General features: G+C 40.3%; 1 protein-coding gene across 1 annotated transcript in view; it reads left to right on the plus strand.

The window, feature by feature from the left end:
• Positions 1-951: 951 nt before the first annotated feature.
• Positions 952-13742, plus strand: part of ptprq (protein tyrosine phosphatase receptor type Q) — a 42273-nt gene continuing 29482 nt past the window's right edge. The window contains exons 1-18 of the mRNA XM_069163107.1: positions 952-1234; positions 1413-1538; positions 1655-1799; positions 1907-2191; positions 2283-2500; positions 3330-3510; positions 3808-4176; positions 4279-4590; positions 5353-5646; positions 5744-6043; positions 8369-8499; positions 8815-8944; positions 9023-9176; positions 9299-9405; positions 10518-10615; positions 11060-11228; positions 11332-11592; positions 11725-11888. Of these exons, the coding sequence (XP_069019208.1) occupies positions 1190-1234; positions 1413-1538; positions 1655-1799; positions 1907-2191; positions 2283-2500; positions 3330-3510; positions 3808-4176; positions 4279-4590; positions 5353-5646; positions 5744-6043; positions 8369-8499; positions 8815-8944; positions 9023-9176; positions 9299-9405; positions 10518-10615; positions 11060-11228; positions 11332-11592; positions 11725-11888 (3489 nt within the window). The 5' untranslated portion in view covers positions 952-1189. The remainder of the gene's footprint in view (positions 1235-1412; positions 1539-1654; positions 1800-1906; positions 2192-2282; positions 2501-3329; positions 3511-3807; positions 4177-4278; positions 4591-5352; positions 5647-5743; positions 6044-8368; positions 8500-8814; positions 8945-9022; positions 9177-9298; positions 9406-10517; positions 10616-11059; positions 11229-11331; positions 11593-11724; positions 11889-13742) is intronic.

The following is a 13742-nucleotide window of genomic DNA, read 5'->3' on the forward strand; positions in this document are numbered from 1 at the left end:
ATAGCTTAATAAAATATTTAATAGTGTCATTGTCTAAATTATTACGAAACTGTCTGTGTCCCCATGACCTATAGTGTGCCCTTCTCACACACCCTTCCAATTACTCTTCCTCAAACCCTTATTTCACACACATACTGGTCCTGATGCAGCATCATTCGTGCTGACGTGTGTTTGTTTCACCTCTGAGTGGTTATTGCTGAGTGGGAGTCGACCCTTCCCACAACAGAACCCCTCAGTGGACTCAGCTCTTTGTCAGTCAATCATTTCTCCCTTTCACATTCCTGTCATTCCACATGGGCCAGTGCTTCCACCACACCCCTCTTCTGAGCCAAACCCTTCTCACCACTGAAATGCTCCAAACAATTTGAAGCACATGATTATTTTAGAGGTTAAATGAAGTCATGAAAACAAAACCTTGGACCTGTCTGCTGTGAGTGAGAGGCTGTCCATTGCTCACACAGAGCGTTGACCAGTGAGCACATCTCAATTGCCCCCCAAACTCCACCACATCCCTCATCCCTCTCTGCTTCCCCTCAGTGTGCCCCACATCTCCACCTCCCCACCTCTCCTCTCCTCAGGAGCCCAGAACTGGAGTGGCCATGTGCCCGTGGTTGTCATGGTGAACAAAGAGATAGAACAAATTGGGTTGAACTAATGCATGCATAATCTCTCTCTCTCTCTCTCTCTCTCTCTCTCTCTCTCTCTCTCTCTCTCTCTCGCTCTCTCTCTCCCCTCCCATGCACACAGGGAGCCTGCCTCCTCATAAGGCTTGCTTCTCAGGGGGGAAACAGCCATTAGACGTTGGACTTTGAGTTTGCGCTAAATTCAAAGTCCAGGCTCTGCGTGAAAGTCAAGTAAAACCTGGAAGAGATTTCCCCTCAACTTAAGAAAGCTTGTTGCTTGTAATTCACTTTTAAAACCTTTTAAATTCTTAAAAAAAAAAAAAAAAGGAAATGTAAGAGGTAAACATACTGTTAACTTTTGTTGATGTCCAGCTGTGCGTCAGCAACCCAAATAGCCCGGGACTTTCCACAACCAATGTTTACGCACAGCTGTTTTGGGTTTTCTTAGAAGGCTACGATTTGCTGAGCGCAGTTAGGATCTGTTGTTACTCTCCGTGGAAGTGACTGTGTATGCAGGTGGATCAGTAACAGCTGGATGTGCTTGACGGCATGGATTGACATTTCCAATGGGTGGAACAGAGCGTCTGTGGCTACTTGCTTGTTTATGTCAGGTAAGAGAGGCTTGTATCATTTTAATTCCTCTGTACAGCAGTTCATGTGCTGTGTCTTTTATACTCAGTGACTTCCCCTGTTGCATCAATACACTATTTAATGGGCATGAAACTTCATTTTGTAGTCACTTTGTACTAATAATTATGTTCAACAAAAAATTATCTTCCCCTTCCACAGGTGGTCTTGCTGACCTGTGACCAGCATTCACACCCTGTTGAGGTTGATGTTGTATTTCAGTCCTTCCCCTCCACTCACTATCCAGACAGCTACACAGTCACCTGCAGGCCTGCCAGTAACCATCTGGTAAGAACATGAGTAAAGGTGGGACATGGCAATCTTGTTCAGTTTTATCTGGTTTTGTGTAGGGTTTTCTTCTGAGAAGTAAACACTTCTCACTTTTTGTTCTAACGTCTCTGCAGGTGTATGTGAAGCATGTTAATCACTCAGCATGCTCTCCTGACTGCAAGATATCATTGCAAATGGTTGAGGACCAAAGAGGGTATAACATCACGCTGAGAGGCAGCAGGAGTTCCACCATACTTCAGGCAAAGACCTTTCATTTTTGTGAGTGCCTGCAAACTCTGATTGTGTATACTTTAGCAAGTTCTTGTGGTATTATTACATTTATGGTCGATAACGTAATCATCTCACCTCTTGTTCTGTCTCCTCAGTTCCAGTGTCCCTGTCCTCCTTTCATGTGTACAGCACAACCACTACTGTCCTCCTGACATGGAAACTTCACAGGCAGCAGAGCCTATCCAGCCTGACTTTATACAACACGCACACACAATCTGTCACACACTTCATCAGCATAAACTCCTCAGAAATAAAGTCCCAGTACAGAATGAAAGGTCTCCAGCCGGGCACACGCTTCAAGGCCGAAGTCGTCGTGGCTACATTCCTCAAACAGCTGCATGTGACCTTGAGGCACAGAGTTAGCGTTGTTATGGAAACAGGTATTGTACATATTTTTTGCAGCTTGATTATTAACCTCCAAACTGAGTGCAGGCAGGATTGTGTGGACTAAGTTGATAATTATGTTTCCAGCTCAGTGCCCACCTGGCTGGTTGGCCAATGAGAGAAGCTGCTACACTGTGAGAAGAAGAGGTTTGACCTGGAGTGATGCCAAGCACAGCTGCTCAGCCCTGGCAGCTGGAAGTCACCTGCCTGACCTGAAGACCCTGGAAGATCTGCAATTTGTTTCTTCTTACCTCCTGACCCACGACAACCTGCTGCTGCTATGGACTGGACTTAATGACCAGAAGGTACCTTTAGTACAGAAAAAATATATTTTTATCCTTTTCATCTTGTCAATAAGAGACTAAATTGACTGGAACTTTTTTTTTTAATCATGCATTTGATTCTTTTTTCCTTCTACATTATCAGAGTAGCTGATGTTTCTTTGTTTATATATTTAATGTTTTTTAAGGGTCACTGGAGAATTGTCATGAATAAATAAACATTTAGTAATTTAAAGAGTGATTTGTCAGAAAAACCTTTTGATAAAATATTTAAAACAAAGTAAATAACTTCTTTATTGTGTAGGGTTTGAGTAGTTCTGGAAAATGCACTGCAGGATGCTAAGAAGAACAATTCCTGCATTGTAATTAAACTTTCCTCAACAACAATCCCTGCAGGAAACTTTCAACACCACTCCTAAAGGATTTTTCTTAAGTGTGTACATCATAAAACAAATAAACATGTGAGAAAAAAGCTATGATTTTTCTTGTAGGGAAGTGTTTTTGGGAAAACAGTTTTTATATTTATAATGAAAAGGAGGTGCAAAATTATCCTTGTAGGATGTTTTTGAAAAAAAAAAGAAGCATTTGTTAAAATACGTTTAAGAGTTAACAGAGTTTTAATTGACTTTAGGCAGTGCTGAAGTAAAAAAGTCTAAGCTGTCACTGAAGTTCGGCTAAGCAGGACATAACTGGAAGAGGTTCTTCACAAAAAGGACTTTACTTTGTAAACCGAAAAATCTTCCTGCCAGCAGTTCCTCCTTAAAAAGGAGGTTTGTTTTTGATACTTTAATGACAGTGAGCTGGTGACGTCTGTCATGCAGTGGATAATGTCTCTCTTATCCTCACCCTACAGGAGGAGGGCCAACCTCTCTGGTCTGATGGCTCCTCATACAACCGAACAAACACAGAGATGTCTCTACTGCCAGCCAATCAGACGGACTGCTTTGCCTTTCAGAAGAATGCCACAGGATCAGGACACTTTCTTACTCCATTCTTCTGTAACATCGCCTTACCCTTCATCTGCCAATACCAGAGTAAATCACTCGTGCAATACACCTACATTGTGATACACTGAGATCATCTACTGCACAAAAATGATCATATAATAATGAGTTATGATTAAAAATCCCTTTTTAAAAGGATTAATAAATTATATGTTTTTTATCATTTGGAAGTGTGTCATTTTACAAATAATAGTGGTCAGTTTAAGGGCTTATAGCTTATGCAAAACCTCAAATGGGTCACCCAAACTATATAATTTATGAGCAATTCTGTCCATTATTTACTTTTCAAATTGCCAAGACATGAACCTATTTCTCCCTCTTTCACAGTCCCTTCAGCCCCTGCCTCCCTTGACCTGGTTCAGGTGACAGAGCAACAGGTAGCGCTTCGCTGGAGTGACCTCTCAACCTTTAACTCACATAATCTTTCATCTTTTGAGATATTCCTCCGGTACCAAGAGACAGAAAATGGAGAGTCGGGTCAAGGTGAAGAAGATAGAAGCAGGGAACCAGAGGACAAAAAGGGGACAAAGATCCAGCGTGGTATTAAAAAGATGGCCAGGGTCCCTATTTCTCTCTCCTCTAGAGGGGTAACTGTGGCGGGTTTATCTCCAGGGAGCATCTACTCTTTCACCCTTCAAGCCTCTCACCCTGCTGGCTTCACCTGGAGCTTGGGGCAAACGCGAACTGCGTATACCAGTGAGTCTGCTGACAAACTGTCACACACACAGGTTATACAAGCAATATCTTGACTTAAACCAGTAGATGCTGACTTAAATGTTTATGATGTCTTTTTTACAGGACCTCTTCCTGCTCAAAATATCACAGTTGGCGCCATTACAGACAGTCAGATTAGTGTCCACTGGATGCTGCCACACACACAGTATGGGACTGGATGGACATTTGTTGTACGCTATGAGGACATGTCTTTAAGACAGGACAGGGTAGTTGGAGTGACCAATGTCTCCGGGGTACCTGAGACTGGTGCTTGGCCGTTCTACACTGCTATGATTGGAGGGCTGGAGTCATACAGGAAATACAGGGTCGAAGTTCACACTGTCACCCCAGAGGGGCTAGTGAGCTGTGGACAGGAACCTCTGACTGTACTGACCGGTAAGCATGTTGTGATATTGTATATGTATCTTGTTTTATTTGAACAATTTATGTAGTTTATTTGTAATTGCTGAAAATGCTACAAAGGTTGGTTTTAAAAAATAAGGCAAAGTGAGACAATGCAAACATGATTTGATTATCAGTGGTCCTTGTGGATAATCTTATTTAGTGCCATCAGTAAATTTGCCTGATATGCCGGATTCTTGCTGTGAAGTTGAACACACTAAGCTGTGTGGTGCCAACGTGAAACATTCAACTAGATTACAATGTTGTTAAAACCATCTCAGTCACATGGTGCCAAAAGTGATGACGTAAACCCAAAGTATTTACTAGATGATCAACAAAACATTACAGCCAAGTGGGGCAGTTTGAGATCACTGTCAAGTTACCTGACAGTTTTGAATTGTTCTAATCTACTCACTGGTATGTAACATTGGAACATTTCCTGTTTCTGTCTCAGAGCACATTCCTGTTGGAAGTCACATGTTTAGAAACAAAAGCATTGTAAAAACTATTCCTTTAAAAACAACTTTATGAATGAAACAGTATGTATTTGTGTATGTAATTGTTTCTCAGTGCTTCTATTGTAAATAATGTAAGCAATAATGATGGGAATTTCTGATCTATTTTGCAAACCAAAATAATAGGTCATAAACATAGTCATAGATGTGGTTATAGATGAACTAAAATGGTTCTACTATATAATGCATGAGTAATTGCAGGTCATTCAGCTACTAAATAACACTTGTTTGAACCTCTTAGCGGTGAGGGCTCCTCATGGTCTGGTGGTGTTGAGCATGAAGGAGAACCTGACAGTCTGCTGGACTTATTCACCTGAAGATCATCCAGATGGTTATAATATCACATCCCACCCACCCAATCATCCCACTGCTTCTTCATTGTGGGTAAATGAGTCCAGCACTGGAGCACTCTGGGTAAATCAATCCATGTGTGTTTACTTGGGCACATTTACTCCTGGTCAGACATATGAAGTTGGAGTCGTCGCTTTGAGGGGAAATGACAGAAGCAAGAGGTCCAGCGTCATACACACCACAGGTAAGAGAAAACAAGAACACTGCCTCTGTAGATGTTTGTAATATCTCAGCCATTTTGGAGTTTATCTTTATCTCTTTTTGTCTTTGTGTGTGTGCAGCTCCGATGCCAGTGCAGGTAGCAGTCCCTCTTTCAGTAGGCACAGACCATGCCCAACTGTACATTCAGCATCCACGGCTGGGTCTGATTGATGGAGTCAAAGTGTGTGCATGTCCTGGAGTTTGTGACACTGTGTGTAAAGGATTATGCAGGTATACGTGTGACTGGCACTCCCTCCCTGCTGACGTTCATGTCGTAACCCTTAACAACCTCAGTCCGGGATCGCAGTACCAGCTCGGCGTGTACAGCACCAGCCGAGAGCAGACGGGACCACCATACTACACCCGCCCCATCAGAACAAGTGAGTTATCTCTGGTGGTACTAGCATGTAGCTACTAATGCATGTACTCGTCAGAGTGCCGGTGACGGCGAGCATATTTGAACTGTGTTGGCTTTGGAGGTGTCAGCACAAACATTAAGGTTCCCGGCCACCTTTGTGAATTCATAGCATAGCAGCACCATTTACAGCCACCCATTTGCTCATATCATCCGTAAATCCAGAATTTGTCTTTTTTTTATGTAACTAATAACACATACACTCCAAACAGTAACTATTTTACAGGTATGCATTTTTTGTAATTTAGCCAACACATTAAAATATAAATAAAAAATGAACTGCATTAAGCGCCAAGTCAAAGCTTTAATTTAAGTTTACATTAATATAAATAGAGCTGTGTGATATGTTCAAACTAATTGGAGACTTGGCTAATAACGTTTGATCCACATTAATTTACAAAAGAGTTCACGTGTTGCCTTATAAATTGAAGTGAAGTTGCCTGTCAATATGAGTAAAGAGACGACCATGCAAGTGAGGACAGAAGTAATAAGGATCAAACAAACATCTACCAGAGAGATATCAAATTGTGTTTATCCTAAAAACATACAGGACAACTAGAAAATGGCAAACAACATGGAGCACAAGTCTTTTGGATGAGCTAAAAATCATTTGCATGGTAAAGAAAAAAACCTTTATGACTGTGCAGCAAGTCAAGAACATTCTTCTTGATCCTTGTTAAGGATCAAGAAAAGAAACTTAAAAGATTTAACACTAGAGGCAAAGCCCTATCAAGTCTCTAAGAAAGAAAGGCCAGGGTGCAAAAACATATAAACAGAAACTGGTAGAGTTGTGGAACAAAGTTTCAGTATATGGACCGATGAAACAAAATCAACCTCCATGAAAATGATGGAAAAAGAAGTATGGAGGAAAAAGGGAACAGCTGCTGACTTCATCTGTCAAACATAGTTATGGTTTTGTTATAATTTGTGGGTTTATGAATGCCAATGAAATGCAGATTTATAAAGAAGCTACATTGGTGCTCATATTCAGTCAAATGCATCAAAACTCATTGGATGACATCTAATGATTCAGCAGAACAATACCCATAAACATACAACCAATGCATCCAAAAGGGGTGAAGAGGTATATATCCTCAAGTGGTCAGTCTATGTCCTGATCTTAATCCATTCGAGTTGCATTCCACTTGCTGAAGATCAGACTAAAGGCAGAGACTTCACAACAAGCAAGAACTGAAGTTGGTTGCAGTGAAGACTTGGGAGAGCCTGCAAAGCAAATTCCACAAAATATTAAATATAATTTAGTTTAGTATGTATATCTGTCCAATTTGAACCCCTATACTGTGAACACTGTGTGTTAAAAGCTTTTCATCTCTGAGTGCTTTCTATATTGGTGCAAACCTTAAGCTGAGACATGGCACTTTAATAAAGTATTTATTATTTCATGTCAAATTGAAGGTAAAGAAGCCCCGAGGCTTATTTGTCTTATTTGAAGTATCTAGCCTCTGTGACTGTGTGCAAGTCAAATAAATGGTTTGATATCATATTTTTGTTTGTATACAAAAGAATAAACCAGATGTAACATTGTCTGTTGTTTGAATTTGACTGACAGAACAGATTGAAATCAGCGAGCCAGAAATTCCTGATGTTGAAACGAGTATAATGTAGTTATGTGACTCTCAGCTGTGATGTATTCTCAAATTTAAATCTTCTAGCTTGTTTATTGTTTGTGCTTTACTGTAATCTAAAGAAGGCTAATCTTTTCTCCACACTGTACGCATCCTCATTTGGCTTCAGTTAAAAGTAGTTTTCACATCATCATCTCATGCAGATTACAGAAGTTAGATTTAAAATCCAATCCAACCGAATATTGGCACTTCTTCACTGCTTCTTCTTTTTGAAGATTTTTGGTGATAACTCTACATCTAGTGATCATAAAAATCTGCATCATTTAGGTCAATGCTCCAAACTTTAAGACTAATATTATTTTGTACAACAGATATTGTATCTTGTTATGAGCCAGTGTGCATCTTAAGGCATCACATCCCTTTCATGGTGTAACTGATGTGGCTGAGCTTCTTTTCTGTTCCTGAATTCAAAGACAAACTGCCTGGAGAGCTTAGATTTAGCTATCACTCATCTTGTATTACTATTACTTACTATAGTTTATGATAACTTTTAATGAATGTGATGTATGCACTCTTTTGTGAAATTACATTACATTAAATTACATTATCCCCAGCTCTTCATAATTGCCCCAACCAAAGATAATTTGTATTTTCAGTATGTTAGGGGAATAATTACAGTATAGGTATATGGTTTATGATTTTAGGTCTGGCTCCTCCGAGCAGAGTGAGGGAGAGTGTGGTGACGGATTCATCCATTGAGCTGCTTTGGGATCCAGCACGAGGACAGGCTAACGGCTACGAGGTCATCTGCCTCAACTGTGACCACTCTCTCAGGGTAAACAAGAACCCCACTTAAAAATACAGCACGTTTTCACCTGTTTAAGAAGCAGGTCTGCTGAGAGTCATACAAATAATAATTTTCAATATCTGGGTGAATAATTAAATGAGAAAAGTTCACACCCACTGAAATGACTGATGACTTGCCTTCAGCAAGGCTCTAATCAGCAGTTGAAGACTCATGATGACCAGAAGTTGGCGTGCTTTTTGTATGAAACATGAATGTATGCATGAGTGTAATCTCCCTTTGCCTCGAGTTAATGGTGTTGCTGCTGTATAATAAGGCTTTGCTTATTTGATTTGTGTGCTACAGGTGCAGAAGGTGTTCGGCCAGAGTGCAGTGTTTTCTAGTCTGACTCCAGGCGTGCTCTACCACTTTGCAGTGCGGACAGAGAAGGAGTCCTTTACCGACAGTTCGCCTGTCAGCATCAATGTCACTGCAGGTAAACACATACATTCTAGCACTTCTCCATCTTTCTTTTCGAATAATTATGTGTAATATTTGTTTATTTATGTGGCAGCTCCCAGCCCAGTGGAGGTCACTCTTGTCAATAAAACCACATCATCCATATGCATCAGTTGGAGTGTGGCCAGGGGATTGATGAGCACACTTATCCTGTCAATCAAAAACAGAACATCCATCCAAGAGCTGATCCTTTCTTATCAGGAGCCCAGGTCAGTCTCATTCCTGTCAGCTAGTGCACACATTATTACTGTTTAATGAGCTTGGAGTGACAATCGCCAGATCGAAGCTTGTGCTTCAAAACACTGACTTCTAGAGCTGTGTGTGTTCACAGACTGTACGGCTTCGAGGGCCTCGCTCCTGGAAGCCATTACACAATTGAAGTAATAACCACCAGCGGGGGAAGAAGAAGTCAACCTGCTACTATGATCCTCTATACGGGTAACTTAAGACATAGGCAGTACACTATGGTCATCAATACTGGTTGTATGGGTGCCCACGTGTGCATGTGTGCAGGAAAGAAAGAAAAACGACTTTGATTACAAAGTTAATGTAGCAGGAAGTATTATAGTCACAGGATAGCAGAAATATACAAATTCTACTTGTAAATATTATCAGAATAAGTATATGATAGTATATATATTTATGTGTATGTATGTGTATGTATATATATATATATATATATATATATATATATATATACATATATATATATATAGATATAGATATATATATATAGATATATATATATATATATATATACTCCTCGGAAACCATGAGACAAAAAGGAAATTATTTTTACCCGTACATGGTTTCACTCTTCTTTCAAGAGACTGATAACATATTATTTCAATATTGTGTTTGAGTGGGAGGGTGGTGTTAAATAAATTATTTTTAAAATAGAAATTAGAACACAATCTTTGAAGCGTAGACGGCACAGCCAAGCAAGGAAATTACTTTTGCTCTTACAGTGATAGGGCTGACTTTTTTAATTCAATTTAAATTTAATTTTACATGTAGAAATGTGATTTAAAAAATGATTTAAATGAAAGTAAAAAGCAAATAATGAAATTGTTTTGGTGAAATGAAACAAAATACTTCCACAATTTAGAGGGATATAATGTACTTTTTAATTGCACTACATTTGAGAGCTTTAGTTACCTCACAGATTAGAACTTTACATTTTTTTTTATTTTACAACAATACAGATGATCAATTTTTAAAAGATGCACTGTTATGGATTAAATTAGCAACCCTATATTTTATATAACAAATAGCTCCAACTTCAACAGATACACAAACATTAAAGCTTAAGTAATAATATTCCAATATTATGTCATATAATAATGTACCAGAAATACTCACAATCTCAACTCTCAATACTTCCTCCAACACAGTTCAGTTTGTATCTCAGTGCTTAGTCATTGCCACTATCTCTTCCTGTTCACTCAAAGTGAAATAATGACGCATAGAAAAAGTTAACTCTATGTCGTGACTGATGACAATCATTAGGTGTCTGCAGTTTCACATACTAATGAGCGCCTTGTCTCCAGTCCCAGAGGTGCCACAGGAAGTGGCTCTTTTGGAGCAGGTCGTGACGTCTGTGTTTGTCACCTGGAGACCACCACCAGGACAGGTGGAGGAGTACAAGGTGAATCATGCATACCACTGTCGGTTCCACTGAAATAGAGACAAGCCTGCCATCAAAACTTCCATTCCGATGTGCCAACTTGCGTTGGTTCTTGTCATTTGTCTTACAAACACATAACTCAAAAGGATGACAAAAGGATGTCACTTGTGTCAGGTTCTGCACTCACATGTTGGTTACTTAGCAACTGCTATTGGCACACCACAGATTCGATTACCAACCCTTTAAAGATATATGACCTCTGTAGAGCCATGGCCAGGAAGAATGCCCAAGCACATTACAGGCACGCACAACAAAAGTCCACATTTAGTTATCTTTATTTATTTATTTACAGTAGAAATAAATGAAAGACATTTGATTTGTATATAACAGTATATAAAGGAAAGGCCAAACTTAAATCTGTCACATTTACTGTCAAGATTTAGGATTTTGTTTTGTATTTCTCAGCTTCTTTTTGGCCTGCTTTCCATGGACAAGACGTCATGGATTGAGGTGCTTATACGGGGCACAAGTTATGAGATCAGGGATTTGATCCCGGGGTCAGACTACGGTATCAGCATTCAGAGTGTGCTGGGCTCAGACACCAGTCAGGCAGCCCACAGAGAGTTCAGCACATGTAAGAGATACAAATACATAGAATCTTCAACTGTAAGAAATAATAAAAATTTTGACTAAATTACAAAAGCTACACTTGTAAAATTGCAAACATTTTCTTCCAGGCCCTGCAGGGTTATGCGCCCTCCATTTAGTTAATGTGAACTCGTCATCTGTCTCTGTGAGCTGGGACAGCGCACCTGGGCAGTTTGACTTCCACAGAGTCACTGTGGCCAACACTTCGGTCACAAACACACTCACCATACCCAAAGAGGAGCGGGTTGCCGTGGTTACAGGGCTGCTGGACGGGTGCAGCTACAACGTGAGCGCTGAGAGAGTGAGAGGAGTGACAGCGGGAAACGCTGCCTTTCTGACTGTAACCACAGGTAGATTTTATTACAGGGGCTACACTGGTCAACACCACATTTTTATCACCTGCCCTGATCATGGCTTCTTTAAGTTACAGAAACTTTCTCCACCTCTCTGACTCAGTTTCTCCCTTTCCTGTCCTTCATGAGTGCCAGCCCGTGTACAGGGATTGCGTGTCGTGAAAGTATCTGCACGTGCATTCTCGCTACGTTGGGAGCAGGCGGCAGTGGGGTGTGTGGATCATTACCATGTGGACCTGCTACCAAACCAGGGAAAAATCACACTTCACCCTGCACGAGATGGATACATTCAGGTACACATTTAGTGAAACATAATGTTTATATAAAGTAACAACTTGGACAACATCACAGTACAGTTCACCTTAATAACATCAATGTTATCAGTGTGAGTGAAAGAGAAAAACTTAGAGCTATAGATTTATATTTGAGCTGTAATTCTGAAAATGTACAGCACACACACACACACACTTACAGGACATACATAGATGATCTCTCCTCCCATTCAACCAAATCCCGCCCCATAGCGGCTCTTCCCAGCTGCCAGGTGTCAGATACCCCCCAAAATGTAACCTTACACACCACACACTGCACGCACACATAAAGAGCACACAGAGCAGAGAGTTGAGTAATAGATCTCATTATTTATTAAGTTGCCCTCATGAGCTCTACCCTGAATCATTCATTTGCTTAAGCAGCTCTCCCAAGAGAGGCAGAGAGAGCAGAGGGAGAGCATTAGCTTCGGGCTAATGAAAGGACCCATTGCCCTCCTTTGCTAAGCACTAAAATTTTGGAATACCTCAAGACCAAGATCCGTTTCTATCCAACGCCTGGACGACTAACCGTGTAACCGTTGTGCATGCCACTAACCAGCTTACATACTTGGAGTCCCCCCTTGTTCAGCTCAGTGGATTACTTGTAGAGCAGTGCTTTTGGCTGTACAGTAATACTGGATACAACATTACTGGTGAGGCCTCTAGCCTTCTATAACTAAACCAAAGCTAACTCTGCTACCCAGCATGGCCTTCTTCTCAATCATCCTGCTGCTCACACTCTGCCAGGAACAGGTGCACTCACAGGTAAGAATTCAACACTGGATGTTACCATTCATACACGTAACATTAATACTCTAATCACTCGGACTTTTGTTGTATTTTAGCTGTATGAATAAGTGCACATAAAGCCTGATGAGCTGTTGAGGGCAAATGCAGGAAATGTGTTGCCAAATTCTTTGGCGTTAAGGTATGAGTGTGCCAGCATCCTGTCAACCAAAACACTGATGTCACAGGTGCTACTGTTGGCTGTAACATGCACCCATGTATTAACGCTGCAACACCGGAGACACTGCTCGGATCTGTCTCACAGACATAAAGATACAGACAACAGCAACCACAAGCTGTCATCCACTCACTACCACCCACTTTCATATTAATACAGATGGCTGAGCAGGGTTGTGCTAATTCTTTCATAGGCTACATAATGAAATAAAATAACAGAAGGCTGAGTGTCTTTAGGGTTATTGCAGAGGTAAATTGGATGTATTTATTCATTGAGATGGAGTGTTTGTATTTCTTTCTGCTGTAATTGAGGACATTATTGAATAAACTTGTTTGGAGAGAAAAGCAGTTGGACTGCATCACTGTAGGTTTTAGGAAATTATGATTTGGCAATTATCCATTCTTTTGTGCTCAACTAAACAAATGACTAATCCAGAAAATACTTTGTAGATCCCTTAAGAGTGAAAATGATTAGCTGCCGTCACAAATGTGAATGCTTTTACAAACTGCTGTGAAGCTTTTTACATTTTTTGTTTAAATTACACATGGCCGATTTAACACAACACACCTCCTACTAACATGTGCTACCATGTACTATGATTGAGAATTTATTTTCTCCACTCCAAACTTACTGAAACTTTCTGAAAGAAATTGACCAAAGACATTACTAGGGTTACAATGTCTTATAAAACAGTATATTCAAAAAAATATACATCACTGTCAAACCAAATCCATTTTAAAAGATACACATTTGGAAAATAATGGGTGGTGTTGATGAAGAGGAACTTCAGCTTATGAGCGTGCTGGTCTTGTGCATGTGTGTGTGTGTGTGTGTGTGTGTACAAGTGTATGTTGTCACCAGGTGTGTTTCTC

Source organism: Embiotoca jacksoni, unplaced genomic scaffold, assembly GCF_022577435.1.
Source record: "Embiotoca jacksoni isolate LCO1_2020_lvr unplaced genomic scaffold, fEmbJac1.0.p SCAF_3, whole genome shotgun sequence".
Classification (NCBI taxonomy): domain Eukaryota; kingdom Metazoa; phylum Chordata; class Actinopteri; family Embiotocidae; genus Embiotoca; species Embiotoca jacksoni.